At 51.3% G+C, this 16,224-nt stretch overlaps 1 protein-coding gene across 1 annotated transcript; it reads right to left on the reverse strand.

Moving 5' to 3' along the window:
• Positions 1-6,898: 6,898 nt before the first annotated feature.
• Positions 6,899-11,102, reverse strand: PRSS57 (serine protease 57). Its single transcript, XM_029051847.2, has 5 exons — positions 10,929-11,102; positions 9,574-9,727; positions 9,153-9,297; positions 8,040-8,300; positions 6,899-7,311 (listed from the first exon to the last, which is right to left on the reverse strand). Exons 1-5 carry the CDS (start codon positions 10,990-10,992, stop codon positions 7,159-7,161), a joined length of 777 nt encoding a protein of 258 aa, XP_028907680.1. The 5' UTR covers positions 10,993-11,102; the 3' UTR covers positions 6,899-7,158.
• Between the last annotated feature and the right edge of the window lie 5,122 nt (positions 11,103-16,224).

The raw sequence follows: 16,224 nt of genomic DNA on the forward strand, positions 1-16,224 counted from the left end.
GGAGAAAGAGAGAGGGGCAAAGGGGGCTTTGCCTCCTCCTGAGTGACCTGGAACACTCTTCCTGGCTCTCGGCTGGTGGGGAGAGGGCAGCAGTGTGGTGATGTCTGCTGCTTTGACAGTGGAGTGGGGGCTGGCATTGCTGGGACCCTCAAAACCTAATCTGGAGAGCAGGGGCCTGCAGGCCCTTCCTGAACCCTCAGCCCCACCCCACAGTTAAGAGCAACTCCTATACTTGAGAAGCAGGTTAGCCTAGTGGATAAAGCACGGGCCTGGGAGCCAGAAGACCTGGGTCCTAATCCCGGCTCCACCATTTGCCTGCTGTGTGACCTTGGGCATGCTCTGTGCCTCAGTTTCCTCAACTGCAAAATGGGGATTCAATACCTGTTCTCCCTCCTACTTAGACTGTGAGCCCTATGTGGGACAGAGACTGTATCTGACCTGATTAACTTGTATCTGCCACAGTGCTTAGAACATGTAGTAAGTGCTTAATAAATATCATCAAAAGAAAAAAAACAAAGAAAAACCCCTCCCTCACCTCCACATTGGGTTTCCTCTGCTGTGCCCTGAGATCTTCCTGGCACATTCCTCGTCCCCGGCACGGATCTTGTCCTTTTCTTCCAGGCACTCGGTGAGGCTGAACGGAGGCTACCTTTATCCCGAGCAGACAAAGGGCAAATCCTCTTCTGATTGATTCAGGACACAAGGTCAGCAGAGAGATGCCTGGGCCTCTGGTCTGTCTTTCAGTGGGAGCTCACTGAGGGCAGGGAATGTGTCTGAGGGCAGGAAATGTGTCTACCAACTCTATTGTATAGTACTTTCCCACGTGCTTAGGACAGAGCTCTGCGTACAGTGTCAGCTCAATAAATACCATTGATTGACTGATTGAATCCCCCTGCATTTGATAAAGGCCACAGTAACTCGGCCAGCCAGAACCTTGGGGATGAGGTGGCTGGATGACCTAGCAAATGGGTTGCCACCTGCTTGGAGGAACTCCTTGGACGGCCTGCCTTTCCCATGCTCCTAGGCCCCTAATCCCGGGATGATAATAATAATAATAATGATGGTATTTGTTAAGCGCTTACAATGTGCCAAGCACTGTTCTAAGCGCTGGGGTAGATGCAAGGTAATCAGGTTGCCCCACATGCGGCTCACAGACTTAATCCCCATTTACAGATGAGGGAACTGAGGCACAGAGAACTGAAGCGACTTGCCCAAAGTCACACAGCCGATAAATGGCAGAGCCGGGGTTAGAACCCACGACCTCTGCCTCCCAAGCCTGGGCTCTTTCCACTAAGCCACGCTGTTTCTCTATGCCAGCTCTGAGCTCAATCATATTTATTGAGCACTTACTGTGTGCAGAGCCCTGTACTAAGCGCTTGGGAAAGTAATAATAATTATGGTATTTGTTAAGTGCTTACTGTGTGCCGGGCACTGTACTAAACACTGAGATAGATACAAGCAAAACAGATTGGACACAGTTCCTGGCCCACACAGGGCTCACAGTCTTAATCTTCATTTTACGGAGGAGGAAACTGAGGCCCAGAGAAGTGAAGTGACCTGCCCAAGGTCACACAGCAGACAAATGGCAGAGCCGGGATTAGAACCCATGACCTTCTGACTCTCAGGCCCATGGTCTATCCAGTATGTCATGCTGCTTCTCGATATAACAATACAATACATCATATACAATATAACAATATAACAGAGTTGGTCGATACATTCCCTGTCTCCATAGAGCTTACTTTCAGTCCAGAGGATCCATTTAGAGGGTCCATTTACGGACCCCATGCCCCATGGCCGGGGGCCAGGATGCCTGAGTTCCCTCCCCGCTTCTCCCACTGAGCTCCGAAGAGGGATCCGCCAGCCGTCTAGCTCCTCGTGAGATTCCTGGCTCCGAGCTGGGCCACGGCTGATGGGCGGGGACCCAGGTTTCCTGGGCAAGGTCTGCCAGAGAGAGGAAGAGACCAAAACTAACGGGGTCGGGGGGGAGGGGGTGGGGGGGGGGATGTGGGGGCGCGTGGGATTGGGGAGAGACTCACAGGACCAGGGCTCCATCTCCTGGCTGGCTGAACAACAGAAGAGCCTTGGGAGCCGCTTCCCTGAGAGCAGTCGGCAGCTACCTCTGCTCCCCTTGGCCATCCGTGCAGGACCCACTTAGAACCGAAATGAGCACAGCGCAGAGCCAATGCTGTGTTGTAACCCCGTGACCCTCCTGACAGTGGCCTCCGAGGGCACTACGGCCTTCACGGCCCACAGAAGGCAGCTGTTTTTCTGGATCCCCGCTGGGCCCGGCCACCTTGAGGGACTGACGTTCCGGGTGGTTCTTTGGGCGGAAGTCTTTCCCCCTGCTGGCACAGCCCCAGCAAGCAGAGTCAGTCGGTCAGTCAGTCAGTCGTTTTTACTGAGCGCTTACCGTGTGCAGAACACTGCGCTCAGCACCTGGGAGAGTACAATCACAGCATGGAGTAGTGGATAGAGCGCGGGTCTGGGAATCAGAAGGTCATGGGTTCTAATTCCGCCTCCACCACTTGTCTGCTGTGTGTCCTCGGGCAAGTCACTTCACTTCTCTGGGCCTCAGTGACCTCATCTAGAAAATGGGGATTGAGACTGCGAGTCCCACGTGGGACAAGGACTGCGACCAACCCGAGTTGCTTGTATCCACCCCAGCGTTTAGTACAGTGCCTCGCACATAGTAAGCGCCTAACAGATACCATAACAATAAACAGACACATTCCCTGCCCACAACGAGGTTACAGTCTAGAGGGGGACTAGAACTCTCACTTGAACCCAGGTCTTCCCATTCCCAGAGCTGGGCTGTCTCCCCTGGCCTGATAGTAAGGCACACAGACGGTGCTCAATAAATACGAACGATTGATTGACTGATGGCGACCTGGGTTCTAATCATGGCTCTGCCACTTGCCTGCTGTGTGACCTTGGACTAGTTACTTAAATTCCCTGCCCTCAATTTCCTCATCTGTAAAATGGGGATAAAATACCTGTTCTCCCTCCCCCTTAAACTGTGAGCCCTACATGGGATGGGGACTGTGTCAGATCTGATCGTAATCTGATCTTAAGAGAAGCAGCGTGGCTCAGTGGAAAGAGCACGGGCTTTGGAGTCAGGGCTCATGAGTTCGAATCCCAGCTCTGCCACTTGTCGGCTGTGTGGCTGTGGGCGAGTCACTTAACTTCTCTGTGCCTCAGTTCCCTCATCTGTAAAATGGGGATTAAGACTGTGAGCCCCACGTGGGACAACCTGATTCCCCTATGTCTACCCCAGCGCTTAGAACAGTGCTCGGCACATAGTAAGCGCTTAACAAATACCAACATTATTATTATTATTATTGATCACACTGTATCTACCCCAGTGCTTGGCACATAATAAGTGTTTAACAAGTATTATTATCATTATTAGAGACAGAGACAGGAGAGAGGAGAGACAGAGAAAGAGGAGAAGAGGCAGAAAGAGAGGGAGAGTCATAGATAAGGAGGGAAAGCAAAATGAGAGAAACAGAGATGGGGGAAAGGCACAGAGGAGGAGGCAGAGTAACAGGTCCCAAGCGCTTAGTTTGTGCTCAAGAAATTCTATTAATTGGTTTAAAGAAGGAGAGATAGGGAGAGAAGAAATAGAGAGGGATGGAGAGTTAAAGGGAGACCGGCAGGGGAGAGCCAGAGATAGGGTGAGACAGAGATAGCGTGCTGGAAGAAATGAGGAACCACAGGCTCAGAGTCAGAGAAGGAGTTGAACTGGGTGGACTGAGGTGGGGAAAGGGGTGGGGCCCAGATTCATCTGACTGGGTTAGTAGTTATATTTGGGGACGTCCCCTCAGGGCCGTTAATGCAGTTCAGAGCCAACGGTCCCCTCCAGGAAACTTCACCCTCTCCCCCTTTCCCAACTGCCCACCCAACACCACTGCCACCCGCTCCGCGCCCTCCGCCCCCACCCACGCACCCTATGGCTCCAGAGAACGTCTGCCAAGCCACGGCCAAAAGTATCCGAGCTGTGGATGTGGGGCTCATTTACATATCACATATTTGTATGTCACTTTGAATTAATCTGGGGAGGCTTCCTGGAACAGGACAGCGTTCCTTGAGACTTGTCCCCATCCTCCCTCTTGCCTGGAACTCCCTCCCCCTCCATATACACCAGACCACCACTCACCCCACCTTCGAAGTTCTATTAAGGTCTCATCTTCAAGAGGGCTTCCCTGACTACCCCCTCACTTCCCCTTCGCCCTCTCCTTTCTGCATCACTTATGCACTTGGATCTGGGACACTTAAGTACTGATAGTCACACCACCCTCGGCCCCACGGCACTTATGTACGTAACCGTAATTTATTTTAATGTCTGTCTCCCCCTCTAGACTGTGAGCTCCTTGTGGCAAGGGAACGCGTATACCAATTCTACTGTATTGTACTCTCCCAAGCACTTAGTCTAGTGTTCTTACACGGTAAGTGCTCAATAAGTACCACTGATTGATTGATTGGGATTGGAGCCAACATCAATCAAAGGGACATATTCATTCACTCATGCAATAGTATTTATTGAGAGCTTACTATATGCAGAGCACTCTACTAAGCGCTTGGAATGTACAATTCGGTAACAGATAGAGACAATCCCTGCCCGTTGACGGGCTTACAGTCTAATCAGGGGAGACAGACAGACAAAAACAATAGCCATAAATAGAATCAAGGGGATGTACATCTCATTAACAAAATAAATAGGGTAATAAAAATATAAACAAATGAGTAAATGTGAAAAGGGTATTTCAGGAAAGCCTGTATTCAGGCCAGATGGCTTCAGGAACAGCCTCAGTCAATCAATCAATCAATCAGTGATATTTATTTGGTGCTTACTGTGTGCAGGGTGTTGTACTAAGCACTTTGGAGGGTACAGTTAAACAGAGATGGTATTCACGTTTCCTGCCCGTGAGGAGCTTCCAGTCTAGAGTAGAGCCTCCAACCAATCAATGTCAGACCCCTTTCCCAGATCCTTGGGCTCTGTCTCCCTCCCACCTGCCCTAATACCAACCCCTTTTCATCCCCTTCACCACCCTATTGCCACACCCTCGAGCTGCTCACCTTCAGCACTCAGAAATCATCCTCATGGGTTTTGGGGTCATGCCTCTCCGAGATCCTAAAACCAAACACTGGATAACAGGTTTTAAGGCTATCGGGGGAATGAGCTCCCAGGACTATCTGGCCTGAGCTGGAGTTTCTGAGAAACAGTGTGGCCTAGTGGATAGAGCATGGGCCTGGGAATCAGAAGGACCTGGGTTCTAATCCTGGCTCCACCACTTCTCTGCTGGATGACCTTAAGCAAATCACCTAACTTCTCTATGACTCAGTTACCTTATCTGTAAAATGGGGATTAAGACTGTGAGCCCTAGGTGGGATAGGGACCATGTCCAACCTGATTATCTTGTACCTACCCCAATGCTTAGTACAGTGCTCGGCACATAGTAAGCCCTTAACAAATACTATTTAAAAAAAGGAAGGAGAGGCCAGGAGAGGTCCAGGGTTTGATGGACCCTGTTGGTGAAGGGACTTGGTGTCAGGGGCCTGAGGGGTCTACTGGTATCTGGGCCAGGACTAGGCTCTTTGTATGTAGGCTCCTTGAGGGCAAGGATTGTGTCTACCAACTCTATAGTATTGTGCTCTCCCAGGTGCTTAGAAGAGTACTCTGCACAGTAGGTGCTCAGTAAATACCGCTGATTGAGTGATTGAAATCATTCCTGAAGCCATCCAAACTGCATGCAGGTTTCCCCAAAATGCCCTTTTCATGGAATATCTTGCCAACACCAACCACTCAATCGATTCTGTGCCCAGGGGCAGCTCTCCCTCCAGAACTTGCCACTGGCACACATCAGCAGCATGGCCTAGTGGATAGAGCACAGGCCTGGAAGTCAGAAGGACCTGGGTTCTAATCCCAGATCCACCACTTGCTGTGTCACCCTGGGCAAGACACTTAATAACTTCTCTGTGCCTCAGTTACCTCATCTGTAAAATGGGGATTAAGACTTTGAGCCCCATGTGGGACAGGGATTTCTCTCCAATCCATTTAGCTTGTATTTACCCCAGCGCTTAGAACAGTGGTTGATACATAGTGCTTAACAAATATCATCATTATTATTGTTACCTGACCCCCAGGATCCTTCCTGGCAACGGCCTTGGGGGCGTCGGGGGGGACAGCATACAAATATAAAAATAATAGTAATCCAGGACAAGAGTCACCCATACCATACTTTTAGGCTGACTCCGGCCGAGGCGTCATCTCAACACAGGGGCTGGGACTCGGCCTGAAAACGGGAGCCTGGGGAGGGACACTCACACGTCACTGAAACAGTGAACAGCCACGGTGTCCTCCCAGCTCATCGCCTGGACTACATGCTAGGGTCGATACAATATAAGCAGAGACAGTCCCTGCTCCACATGGGGCACACAGTCTAAAAGGAAGAGAGAACTGGAATTGACTCCCCATTTTATAGATGAGGAAGCTTAGACATGGGGAAGTTAAGTGATTTGCCTAGGATCACACATCAGGCAAATTGGCAGAGCCCCTGACTAGATTAGAGCCCAGGTCCCCTGACTCTCAGGCCAGGGGTCTTTTCACTAAGCCTTGCTGCTTGGAAGACAGTGACATTAGATCTGGCGGTCAGTTGGAGGTTAGAGGCTGCAGCGTCCCCATCCATCATAGCTCTCTGTCCTCTTTTCCCCCCCCAACCAGAATCTTCCCAGGAGTGGGCACCAGGGCCCCAAACTCCAGGTACGGAAGGCCTTAAGTGGGGAGAGCCCCAGCTGAGAGTCTAGGGTGTGCAGATGCAGGGTGGGAGTGGGTAAAGGGGCCAGAAACCAAGTGAGGCTGCTGGGAGGAGAAAAGATCCAAACCAGCAGACCATCATAGATCAGAAAAGTTTTATTAAGCAACAAAACCGGCGCAGAAATCATCTCCCAAGTGTTGGTAAATAGGGCATTGTAAATGCTGACCAGGTGGCATCTTTTCCTGAGGCAGGGGTTGGGGACAATGAACTCTGAAGGCCATACATCCTCTGATGGGAAGGGGTCATCTTGCCCATCCTTCTGGTCATTGCCCCACTGCCTCTGTGTGGAGACTTGCCCCTATCCCCAGGACCCTCCCCTGGCCTCTCCCACCCCAAATGGTCAGTAATGCTGCAGGATGTCTTGAATCCAGGACACGAAGGTGGAGACCCGGGCGTAGACGTCTGGGTAGCGGGGATCCCCGCACCGTGGGGCTGAAAAGGACACGATGCCTTGGATCCTCCCCTTGTGGAAGAGCGGCCCTCCTGAGTCCCCCTGTAGAAGGACAAGACAGTGGTCAGGGGTCCCACTGCCTTGGACTGGGAAAGGAAACAAAATCTATTATGCAGGGACAGCATTCCCAGTGTTGACTGGGCACCTGCTGGGCACAGAGCACTGTACTGAGCACCTACCGTGGAAAGAACACGGTATTGGGTGCCAACTAGGCACAGAGCGCAGTCTTGAGCACTTACTTGGTTCAGAGCTGTCTACTGGGTAACTCCTTAGTTCAGGGCACTTTCCTGGGCATCTACAGTGGGCAGATGGTGGTCCTGGATGCCTGCTTTGTCCAGAGCACCCTATTGGGTGCCTCTGGTGGGCAGATCGTGATCCTGGATGCCTACTATGCGCAGGGCACCCTACTGGGTGCCTACTGTGCAAAGTGTGCTGGTGCTGAACTGAGCGCCTACAAGGCCTGTCAGGCTCTGGTTGGGAGAGTTGCAAGGAAAGCTCCACCTGACATGGAATCCTAGAATCCCAGAGCTAGAGGTCATCTGGTTCAGCCCCCTGCCTCCCAGGAGGGGAATGCCTGAACCATCCAAGGCAGACGGATTAGGGGCCTGGAGTCCCCAGCCCTACTTGCTCTGGAGCGGGCGATGAGCCACCCTGGGGGCCCTTCAGCGGGGGGACCCCCTTGCTGGTGAGGGCCAGAAGCATCAGCCTGGGGCCAACCAGAAGCCTGCCCACCTCCCTCCTCCCTGTACGCCCCGACCGCCGGGCCTCACCCCACAGACTCCCTCCACACTGTTGTGGGGGCCGGTCACGCAGATCATGTCCTGGGTAATGGCCCCTTTCCAGGTGATGTTGCAGCTCTCGCGGGCCACCACTGTGCCATTGGTCTCCATCAGGCCCCGGGGCAGGACCTGGAGGCCCGTGACGTCCCCCCAGCCCATCACCCGGCACCGCGCCCGCGGGGGCAGGTCACTGTTCCGGCGAGGCAGCCGAGCCAGCTTCACGAAGTTGTTCAGGAGGGCGCTGCTGTTCAGCTGGCCGGGGAGGAGGTTACATGGTAGTCAGTCAATGGGAACCATTGAATGTTTCCGTCCAGGCCCGCCCCAGGAGAGGGGAGGAGAGGGGAGTAGGGGGGTGAGGCTCGGTGACTACCCACAGCCTGGAGAAGGGCTTGTTATGGGACAGGGCTGGACCTAGAGCTCGGGGCTTCCCTGGAGGGCCTCTGACTCAATTCCCAAGGACCCAGGACCATCTGGGGACTCCCGGACCTTTGAAATAGCTCAGGCTCCTTGAGTCATCACCTGGAGTGATCAGGATTGGGGAGTTTTGGGGGCCGGAGGGGAATGGGAGGGGAACCAAGACCTGGAATTCCAGCCCCCTGCTGAGCCCTGGAGGGATCCTCCAGAGACTCTTCCTCCCACCCCCATCCCTTACCAGCAGGTCACAGCGGGGTGCCCCACCTGTGTACTCCCGTTCTAGCTGGTGGGCTTTCCCCAGGAAATGCGGGCCAAAGGCCCATTGCTGCTCTGCAGTTTTGCATAGATTTGAATAGTGATTTGCATTCCTTTCCATGGCACTTTCAACCAACCCCATCTCCGAGGACCGTCAGAGGAGATCAAGTGACAGGAAGGGTTTTCAAAGCCCAGAGTCCCCGAGAAGTCCCTGGCATTGAGGGTTGGCTGGGAGGAGGGACAGAGGGGGAGGACTGGTCCAGCCCAGTGGCTTGGGACTGGGCCCTTCCCCAGGGGACACCCAGGTTGGCCAGTTCCTGAAGTCAGGGTGGAGCCTGCCGACGCTCCTCCGTCCCTTCTCCCAGTAGGCCTAGGGCCAAGGGATCTCACCCAGGAGAATTCCCAAACCCCATCCCCACCCTCTGTTCTCCTCACTTTGAGAAGCTGGATGTCATTGACGTCGGTGTGGGCATTGTAGAGCGGGTATGGGACTGCTTGCTGAATGGAGAAGACCTGCTGCGAGGGCTCGGGGTGCTGGAGAGAGTGACCCCCCAGGACCACCCGGTAGGCAGGAAGGTTCCTGCAATCGTGCGGGGAGGGGGGAGGGTGAGCCAGGGGCTGGTGAGCCCTCCCCCCTCCATTCCTGGGTCCCCCACCCAGGGGTTCTTTCCAGTATGCCCCCCGCATCTCCTGTACCCAGGAGAGCAAGCCGGGGTGGTAGCCAGTTAAAGGGCATTTAGATCCTCCATCCAGGAACGACTTTGGGTTCCGAGCTGAGGGGAGGTTGCCTGGAGGGGGGATGGGACTAAAATGACTGTCACCCCAATCCATGATCTCACCCCTCAAGGGCACTTACTCTTTGAGCTCACAGTGGGCAGCAGTCAGTACCCAGCGGGGGCGGATCAGGGTACCCCCACATAGGTGATGACCTCCAAACTGGAGGGAAGCCATATAGGGCCGAGAGTGGGGTTTCACCTCTTTCCCCCCAACAATCGTGCCCCGCAGAGGTCCTGGCAGGGAACAAAACAGAGATATTATTATTACTATTACTACCACTAGTACTTTTACTTTCATTCACTCATTCAATCATATTTATTGAGCGCTTACTGGGTGCAGAGCACGGTACTAAGCGCTTGGGAAAGTACAACACAAGAATAAAGAGTGGCATTCTCTGCCCACAGTGGCTCACAGTCTAGACCGGGGGAGGCAGACATCAATACAAATAAATAAAATTACAGATACGTACGTAAGTGCTTTGGGGTAGTGGGAGTGATCGGTGAGAGTCAACCAGGAAGGCATCCTGGAGGAGTTAGGGCTTTTAGTAGCATGCTAAAGGAAGTGGCTAGCTGGGCTCCAGGATGGGAAGACCCTTAAGCAGCTACAACAGGGCCAGGGACTGGGCAAACACCTCAAGGGAGCAGATTGGGGTTTCCAACATTAGAGCCTTGTTTAGTAAACAGAGGCGGTAAATCATTCTGGAATAACCAGGCCAGGGCTGCAGGGAGGAACAGAGGGAGAAAACACGGTACCTTGCTTTCAAGAGGCTGACAGTCTGATGGGAGACGATAAACACACTCACACACTCACAACTGGGGACTGGTGGGGAGACAGAGGGATGAGTAGACATGGTCCTGCCCTCTAGAGCCTGACAATCTCATGGGGGAGACAGCACAATTGCATCACGAAGTTACATTCACCATAATCCCCAAATGTCAAAAACTCAAAAAACCTATCAGGTTTTCAATGGCACAAATGACAGAAAACCACCTAAAAGAATATAGAGGTCCAGACAGGGGCTGAGGAGAGATGTTTGGGGTGGTGGGAGTGATCGGTGAGGGTCAATCAGGGAAGGCATCCTGGAGGAGTTAGAGCTTTTAGTAGCATGCTAAAGGAAGTGAGGAGAGGTGGATTGGGGAGGTGGAATGAGCATAGCAGAGGAAACAGGAAAGGGCAAATTTGTTTTTCTTTCCCCATGCCAAAGACCAGTTTTGGGGCCTCCTCCAGAGTAGCGATGATAATAATAATGGCGATGGTATTTATGAAGTGCCTACTCTGTGCCAAGCACTGGGGTAGAGGCAAAATCATCAGAGGGGACTTGATCCTTGTCCTCCACTGGGTCCAGGAACTGCCCAAGCCCAACCTCAGGTCTGTCCTGGAGACAAGGGAGATTGATATTTTTTTTTAGGGGGAGAGCGCCTGGCAGCCCCTTACCTGGGTACGCTGTGTGGGCCAGAGTCCCCAGGATCAGGAAGGTCAGAGCACTGCAATCGTGCATGCTGTGTCTGTCGGTGGCGTTCTCCACCCTTCAGCCCAGGGTAGGGGGATCCTGGGCCAGGGGACCTGCTCAGGTTAAGTAGCCCGGGGCAGGCAGTTGTGGTGTGGAGACAACAGGAATCCCACTCTCTGGCCAGCCACCCACCCTCTCCTGCTTCCTTTCCTTTGGGTTTTGGCTTGTGAAACGTGGGATTACACATACATCCCCTTCCCAACGGCTGCCCCTTACCCACAGTCCCCCCTCCTCAACGCCTGCAGCCCCCTGCCTTCTGCTCTCCCTCAGGGAGGGGCTGACCTTCCTCCAGTCCTGGGTAGGGGGCTGGCCCTGAAGGCATAGTGACTGGTGGGGGTGGGGAATGCTGGGGAGCAGCCTATGGAGAGCCTGCCTCCCTTCCCGCCTTGTCATTCATCATCCCTTCCATTCATTCCTCTTCTCTCTATCTCTGACTCTGCATCTCCTCTCTATTATCTCTTTCTCCCCATCTATGTCTCTCTATTTGCCTCTGATTCTGCCTCTCCTCTCGCTCTCTCTCACTCTCTAAGTCTCTGTTTCTCTTTGTCTCTGCCTCTCCTCTCTGTGTCTCCCTAACTATATCTGGTCCCTCTGTATCTGCCTCTCCACTCTCTACTTCTCTCTCTCTCTCTCTCTCTCTCCCTCCCACTCTTCCTGTCTATGTCTCTGACTCTGCCATCTCTTTTTTGTCTTGCTTTCCCTCTTTTTGTCTCTCTTACTATCTGTGAGGTCCTCTCAAGGAAGTCTAGAGAAGAACAACAGAAATGATTAAAGGGATGGAAGCTAGGCCCTATTAAGAAAGGGAAAAGGAATAAGGGGTGTTTATCCTAGAAAAGAGATTGCTGATGGATGACTGAATAACCATTCAAGTCTCTGGAGAGACTTGAGCTACAGGCTCCCTCTTCTCTCTCACTTCCAACCCAGTCTCCTGCCTTCCATCTATGGATCAGGCCTTTCCCTCCTGCATGGAATGCCCTCCCCCCTAGATTCCCAGTTTCTCTCCTTCAAAGCCTCTTAAACCACTTTTTCAGAGAAGCCTGCCCTGCTAATCCCTTCCTCTCTGGCCAGCTCAGCAGTCACCCTTCTATTGTTTTATTTAATGACCTCTTTGGTTTTGATTATGAGTATCTCTGCCTTTTCCCTTTTAGCTAATAATAATAATGGTATTTGTTAAGCGCTTAATATGTGTCAAGTACAGTTTTAAGCGTTGGGGTTGTTGCAAGCTAAATAGGTTGGATGAGTCTCTGACCCACCTGGGGATCACAGTCTTAATCCCCATTTTACATATGAGGTAACTGAGGCACAGAGAAGTGAATTGACTTGCCCAAGGAAACACAGCGGGCAAGAGAAGCAGCATGGCTCAGTGGAAAGAGACCAGGCTTGGGACTCAGAGGTCATGGGTTCTAATCCCAGCTCCGTCACTTATCCACTGTGTGACTGCGGTCAAGTCACTTCAATTCTCTGGGCCTCAGTTACCTCATCTGGAAAATGGGGAATAGAACTGTGAGCCCCAGGTGGGGCAACCTGATTACCTTGTATCTACCCAGCGCTTAGAACAGTGCTCGGCACATAGTAAGCGCTTAACAAATACCAAATTATTATTAAATTGTTATTATTAAGTGTCAGCATTAGAGCTCAGATCCTTCTGACTACCAGGCCCGTTCTCCATCCACTAGGCCTTGCTGTTCCTAGCTATTGTATGTTTGCAACATGTACCTGGTTATCTCCCCAATTAGACTGTAAATTCCTGGAGAATTATCCCAGGAGCCCAGTACAGTGCCCTGCACACAGTAAGCAGATAGTACAGTACTCTACACATGGTAAGCAACCAGTACAGTTCTTTGTACATGGTAGACATTTAGTCCAGTGCTCTGTACTTAATAGGACCCCACACATGGTGGGTGCTCAATAAATACTGATGATGATCATGATGATGATGAGAATAATAAGTATAATAGTTATTAAATACTTACTCTGTGCTAAGCATTGGGGATAAATACAAGATAAACAGTTCCATCTGTCCTTTGCCCCCCACTCTAAGAGAGAGGGAGAGTATTCCTATTTTACAGATAAAGAAACCGAGTGATTTGCCCAAGGTCACACAGCAAGCAAATGGCAGAGGGGAGACTAGAACTCAGGGACCCTAACTCCCAGACCTGTGCACTGTCCGCTAGACCACACTGCCTCCCCTAGAATGGTAACTAGCTGTTCTCTATGGCCACAGATAATTGAACAAGAAGAAATTGGCTGAAACTGCAGAAAAAAAGAGTTGTTAGACCTAAGGAAGAACTTTTTAGAGGTCAGAGGAGTTTGGCACAAGAACAGGCCTCCAGGGAAGACCGTGGAGTCCCTTTCCTGGAAATTTTGAAACATAGGATAAGATCCTGGTGGTTTACACATTCACATGGATGGAGGCAGGAGATCTTAAGATCCCTCAGCCAGGCCCTGTCCTAAGACCCGTTCCCTCCAAACAGCGGTGAGGCTGTGGGGACAGCAGTGGGCTCTTGTGGTTGGCCTGGAGTTTTGAAGAACAAATTTTCTCAATACCCTTCTCTCCACCACGGCACAACCGTTTACTGCATCTGTCTGTTAAGGGGAGCGGCCGCCCATTGGGCAATCCAGAGGAGAGCCATGTGGCCAGAGTCATCCCCCCACCCCAACCTCCTGGGTTCCCTGAGTGTCTCCCCGCTTCCCCTCCCACCCTACACAGTCTCCCATCATTGTGGCCCACTGCAGTTCCCAGGTCTTCCCAGGCCAAAGGGAGGAAGATGGGAGGGAGAGAATAGTGGCCGCCTTGTCCTGGTCTTGGCTTCCCTGCCCTGCTGGAGCAGGTACCTTGGGGTGAGGGGAAGTAGAGTCAGTTAGGGATGGGTAAAGGATTTTGATGTGAAGGGTGGGCACTGCCTGAAGAGAACGTCATAGACAGGGCCCTCAGACTCAAGAAGACTCATATTCTCCCTCACCACACCACTCCCTGCTAGCGGGGGCCACTGGAACACCTCACTGACTCCAGACAAGGACCTCTCAACATGCAGAGGAATGTGATGGCGTCGTAGCCTCCATTTTGCAGAAGGATGCCTGAGTTTGGCCAATCCTAGAGTGTCTCTCTAGGGGAACTCCTGACACCCCACCATTTGCTCCAGTACTGTTGGGCTCCCATCCCAGGTCCGAGCTATGGAACATGGCAGTAGGAGGCATGGCAGAGGAAAGCTTGGCACTTAGTATTATTATTATTATCATCATTATGAAGAAGAAGATTGGTATTTATTAAGTGCTTGCTATGTACTAAGCACTGTACCAAGTGCTGTAGATAACAAGGTTTTCAGGTTGGGCATAGTCCCTGCCCCACATGGGGCTCACTGTCTAGGTAGGAGGGAGTAAAATTTAATCCCCATTTTTACAGATGAGGAAAGTGAGGCACAGAAAAATGAAGTGACTTCTCCAAGTCACACAACAGACAAGTGGCAGAGCCAAGATTAAAACCCAGATCCTCTAACTTCCAAGCTCCCGCTCTTTCCCCTAGGCCATCACCCAGCTCAGTACCAGACAGAGGACAGATCAACTGAAAATCATACTGTCTAGTATAAAACCAGAAGATGGTCACCCTACCTCCTGCTCTGGGGTCCCTCTACCTTCACCTAGCTCCTCAGGGTTGGGGGAATGAGCCTGAGCTTGCCTGAGGGGGTTCTAAGGGGGGTGCAGACACCCCACGATGCCCTGGAAAGCAGACGACATTGGAGATGTCATGGAGGAAGGTGGGGAGGCTTGTGGGAGGCCTCGGAGAATCATGGAATTGAAAAGATTGAGAATTTTCAGCTCAAAAATACCTATGGAACTTCTGATGAGAGAAATCGCCAGTCCAGTTTTCAGCTGGCCCATGGAATTGGACACCTTTGCGTCCAATTTTTTTTTCTTTTTGGTGCCAAGCCTCCCTCTCCTGCAGCTTCTGCCGCCCACAGTATGCAGCTTATTTAGGGGGAAAGTGGGAATGGAGGTAGTCCCAGAGCCACAACTAATTGGGCAGTTGGCGAATTAGGGGAGGGAGAGCTTAACGCTTGACCCCAGGAGAAAGCTGGGGCCCAAGGAGACTCAGACACAGAGATGTGGGTTGTGTTCACTGGGGCTACGAGGGAGAGTCGCTCTCCAGAGTTAAAGATGGGGCTTCCAGCCCAACCGGGCAGTGGCCTGAAATAAGCTCTTGGGGTGGAAACTTGGGATGGAAAAGCAAAACAGGGAACTTCAGCAGCTGGTTCTCTCCATCTCCTCTCCTAATCCCCTTTCCAGCCCTCGGGGCACAAACCCACTGCCCTTGCTCCTGTCCTTAATAACTGAAGTAGATTCAAGATAACCAGATTGAATATAGTCCCTGTTCCACAGTCTAAGAGGGTGGGAAACTGTAGACTGTAAACTCCTGGTGGTCAGGGAGTTTGTCTACCAACTCTATGTTCAATCAATCAATTAATCAAACATTAGGTGGTTACTGTGTGCAGAGGTCTGTATTAAGTGCTTGGGAGAGTTCAATATAACAAAATTATATTTCTTATAATGTTGCTATATTTATAACAAATATAACAAATATTTATAACAAAATATCACAAATAAATATTTATAACGAATAATAAATATAAATATTTGCTATACCTGCTATATTTTACTCTCCGAAGCCCCTCCCCTTCCCACCCTCCTGCCCTTTGCTCTTCCCCCTTCCCCTCCCCTCAGCATTGTGCATATTTGTGTATAGTGTTTATTACCCTATTTATTTTGTAAATGAGGTGTATATCTCCATGATTCTATTTATCTTGATGATGTTGCTTTGTTCTGTTTTGCTTTGTTGTCTGTCTCCCCCATTTAGACTGTGAGCCTGTTATTGGGCAGGGATTGTCTCTATCTGTTGCCGAATTGTACATTCCAAGCGCTTAGTACAGTGCTCTGCACATAGTAAGCGCTCAATAAATACTACTGAATGAATGAATGAATGAATGAATGAATGAATACTCTCCCAAGAGAAGTATCGTGGACTATTGGTTAGAGCATGGGTCTAGGAGTCAGAAGGACCTGGGCTCTAGTTTCAGTTCCACAGCTTGTCTGCCATGTGACTTTGGGCAAATCACTTCACTTCTCTGTGCCACAGTTACCTTATCTGTAAAATGGAGATTAAGACTGTGAGCCCCATGTGGGACAGGGACTGTGTCCAACCTGATGATCTTGTGTCTACACACA

Source organism: Ornithorhynchus anatinus, chromosome X1 (genome assembly GCF_004115215.2).
Source record: "Ornithorhynchus anatinus isolate Pmale09 chromosome X1, mOrnAna1.pri.v4, whole genome shotgun sequence".
Lineage (NCBI taxonomy): Eukaryota > Metazoa > Chordata > Mammalia > Monotremata > Ornithorhynchidae > Ornithorhynchus > Ornithorhynchus anatinus.

What these genes read in the sequence shown, in the direction of transcription:
- PRSS57 (XM_029051847.2), bottom strand. Translation starts at nt 10,992, where the DNA reads ATGCACGATTGCAGTGCTCTGACCTTCCTGATCCTGGGGACTCTGGCC. An exon ending in GCCCACTGTGAGCTCAAAGA is followed by an intron (nt 9,298 to 9,573) that starts GTAAGTGCCCTT and finishes GCACGATTGCAG; the next exon opens with GAACCTTCCTGCCTACCGGG. An exon ending in ATGACATCCAGCTTCTCAAA is followed by an intron (nt 8,301 to 9,152) that starts GTGAGGAGAACA and finishes CTCCCCGGCCAG; the next exon opens with CTGAACAGCAGCGCCCTCCT.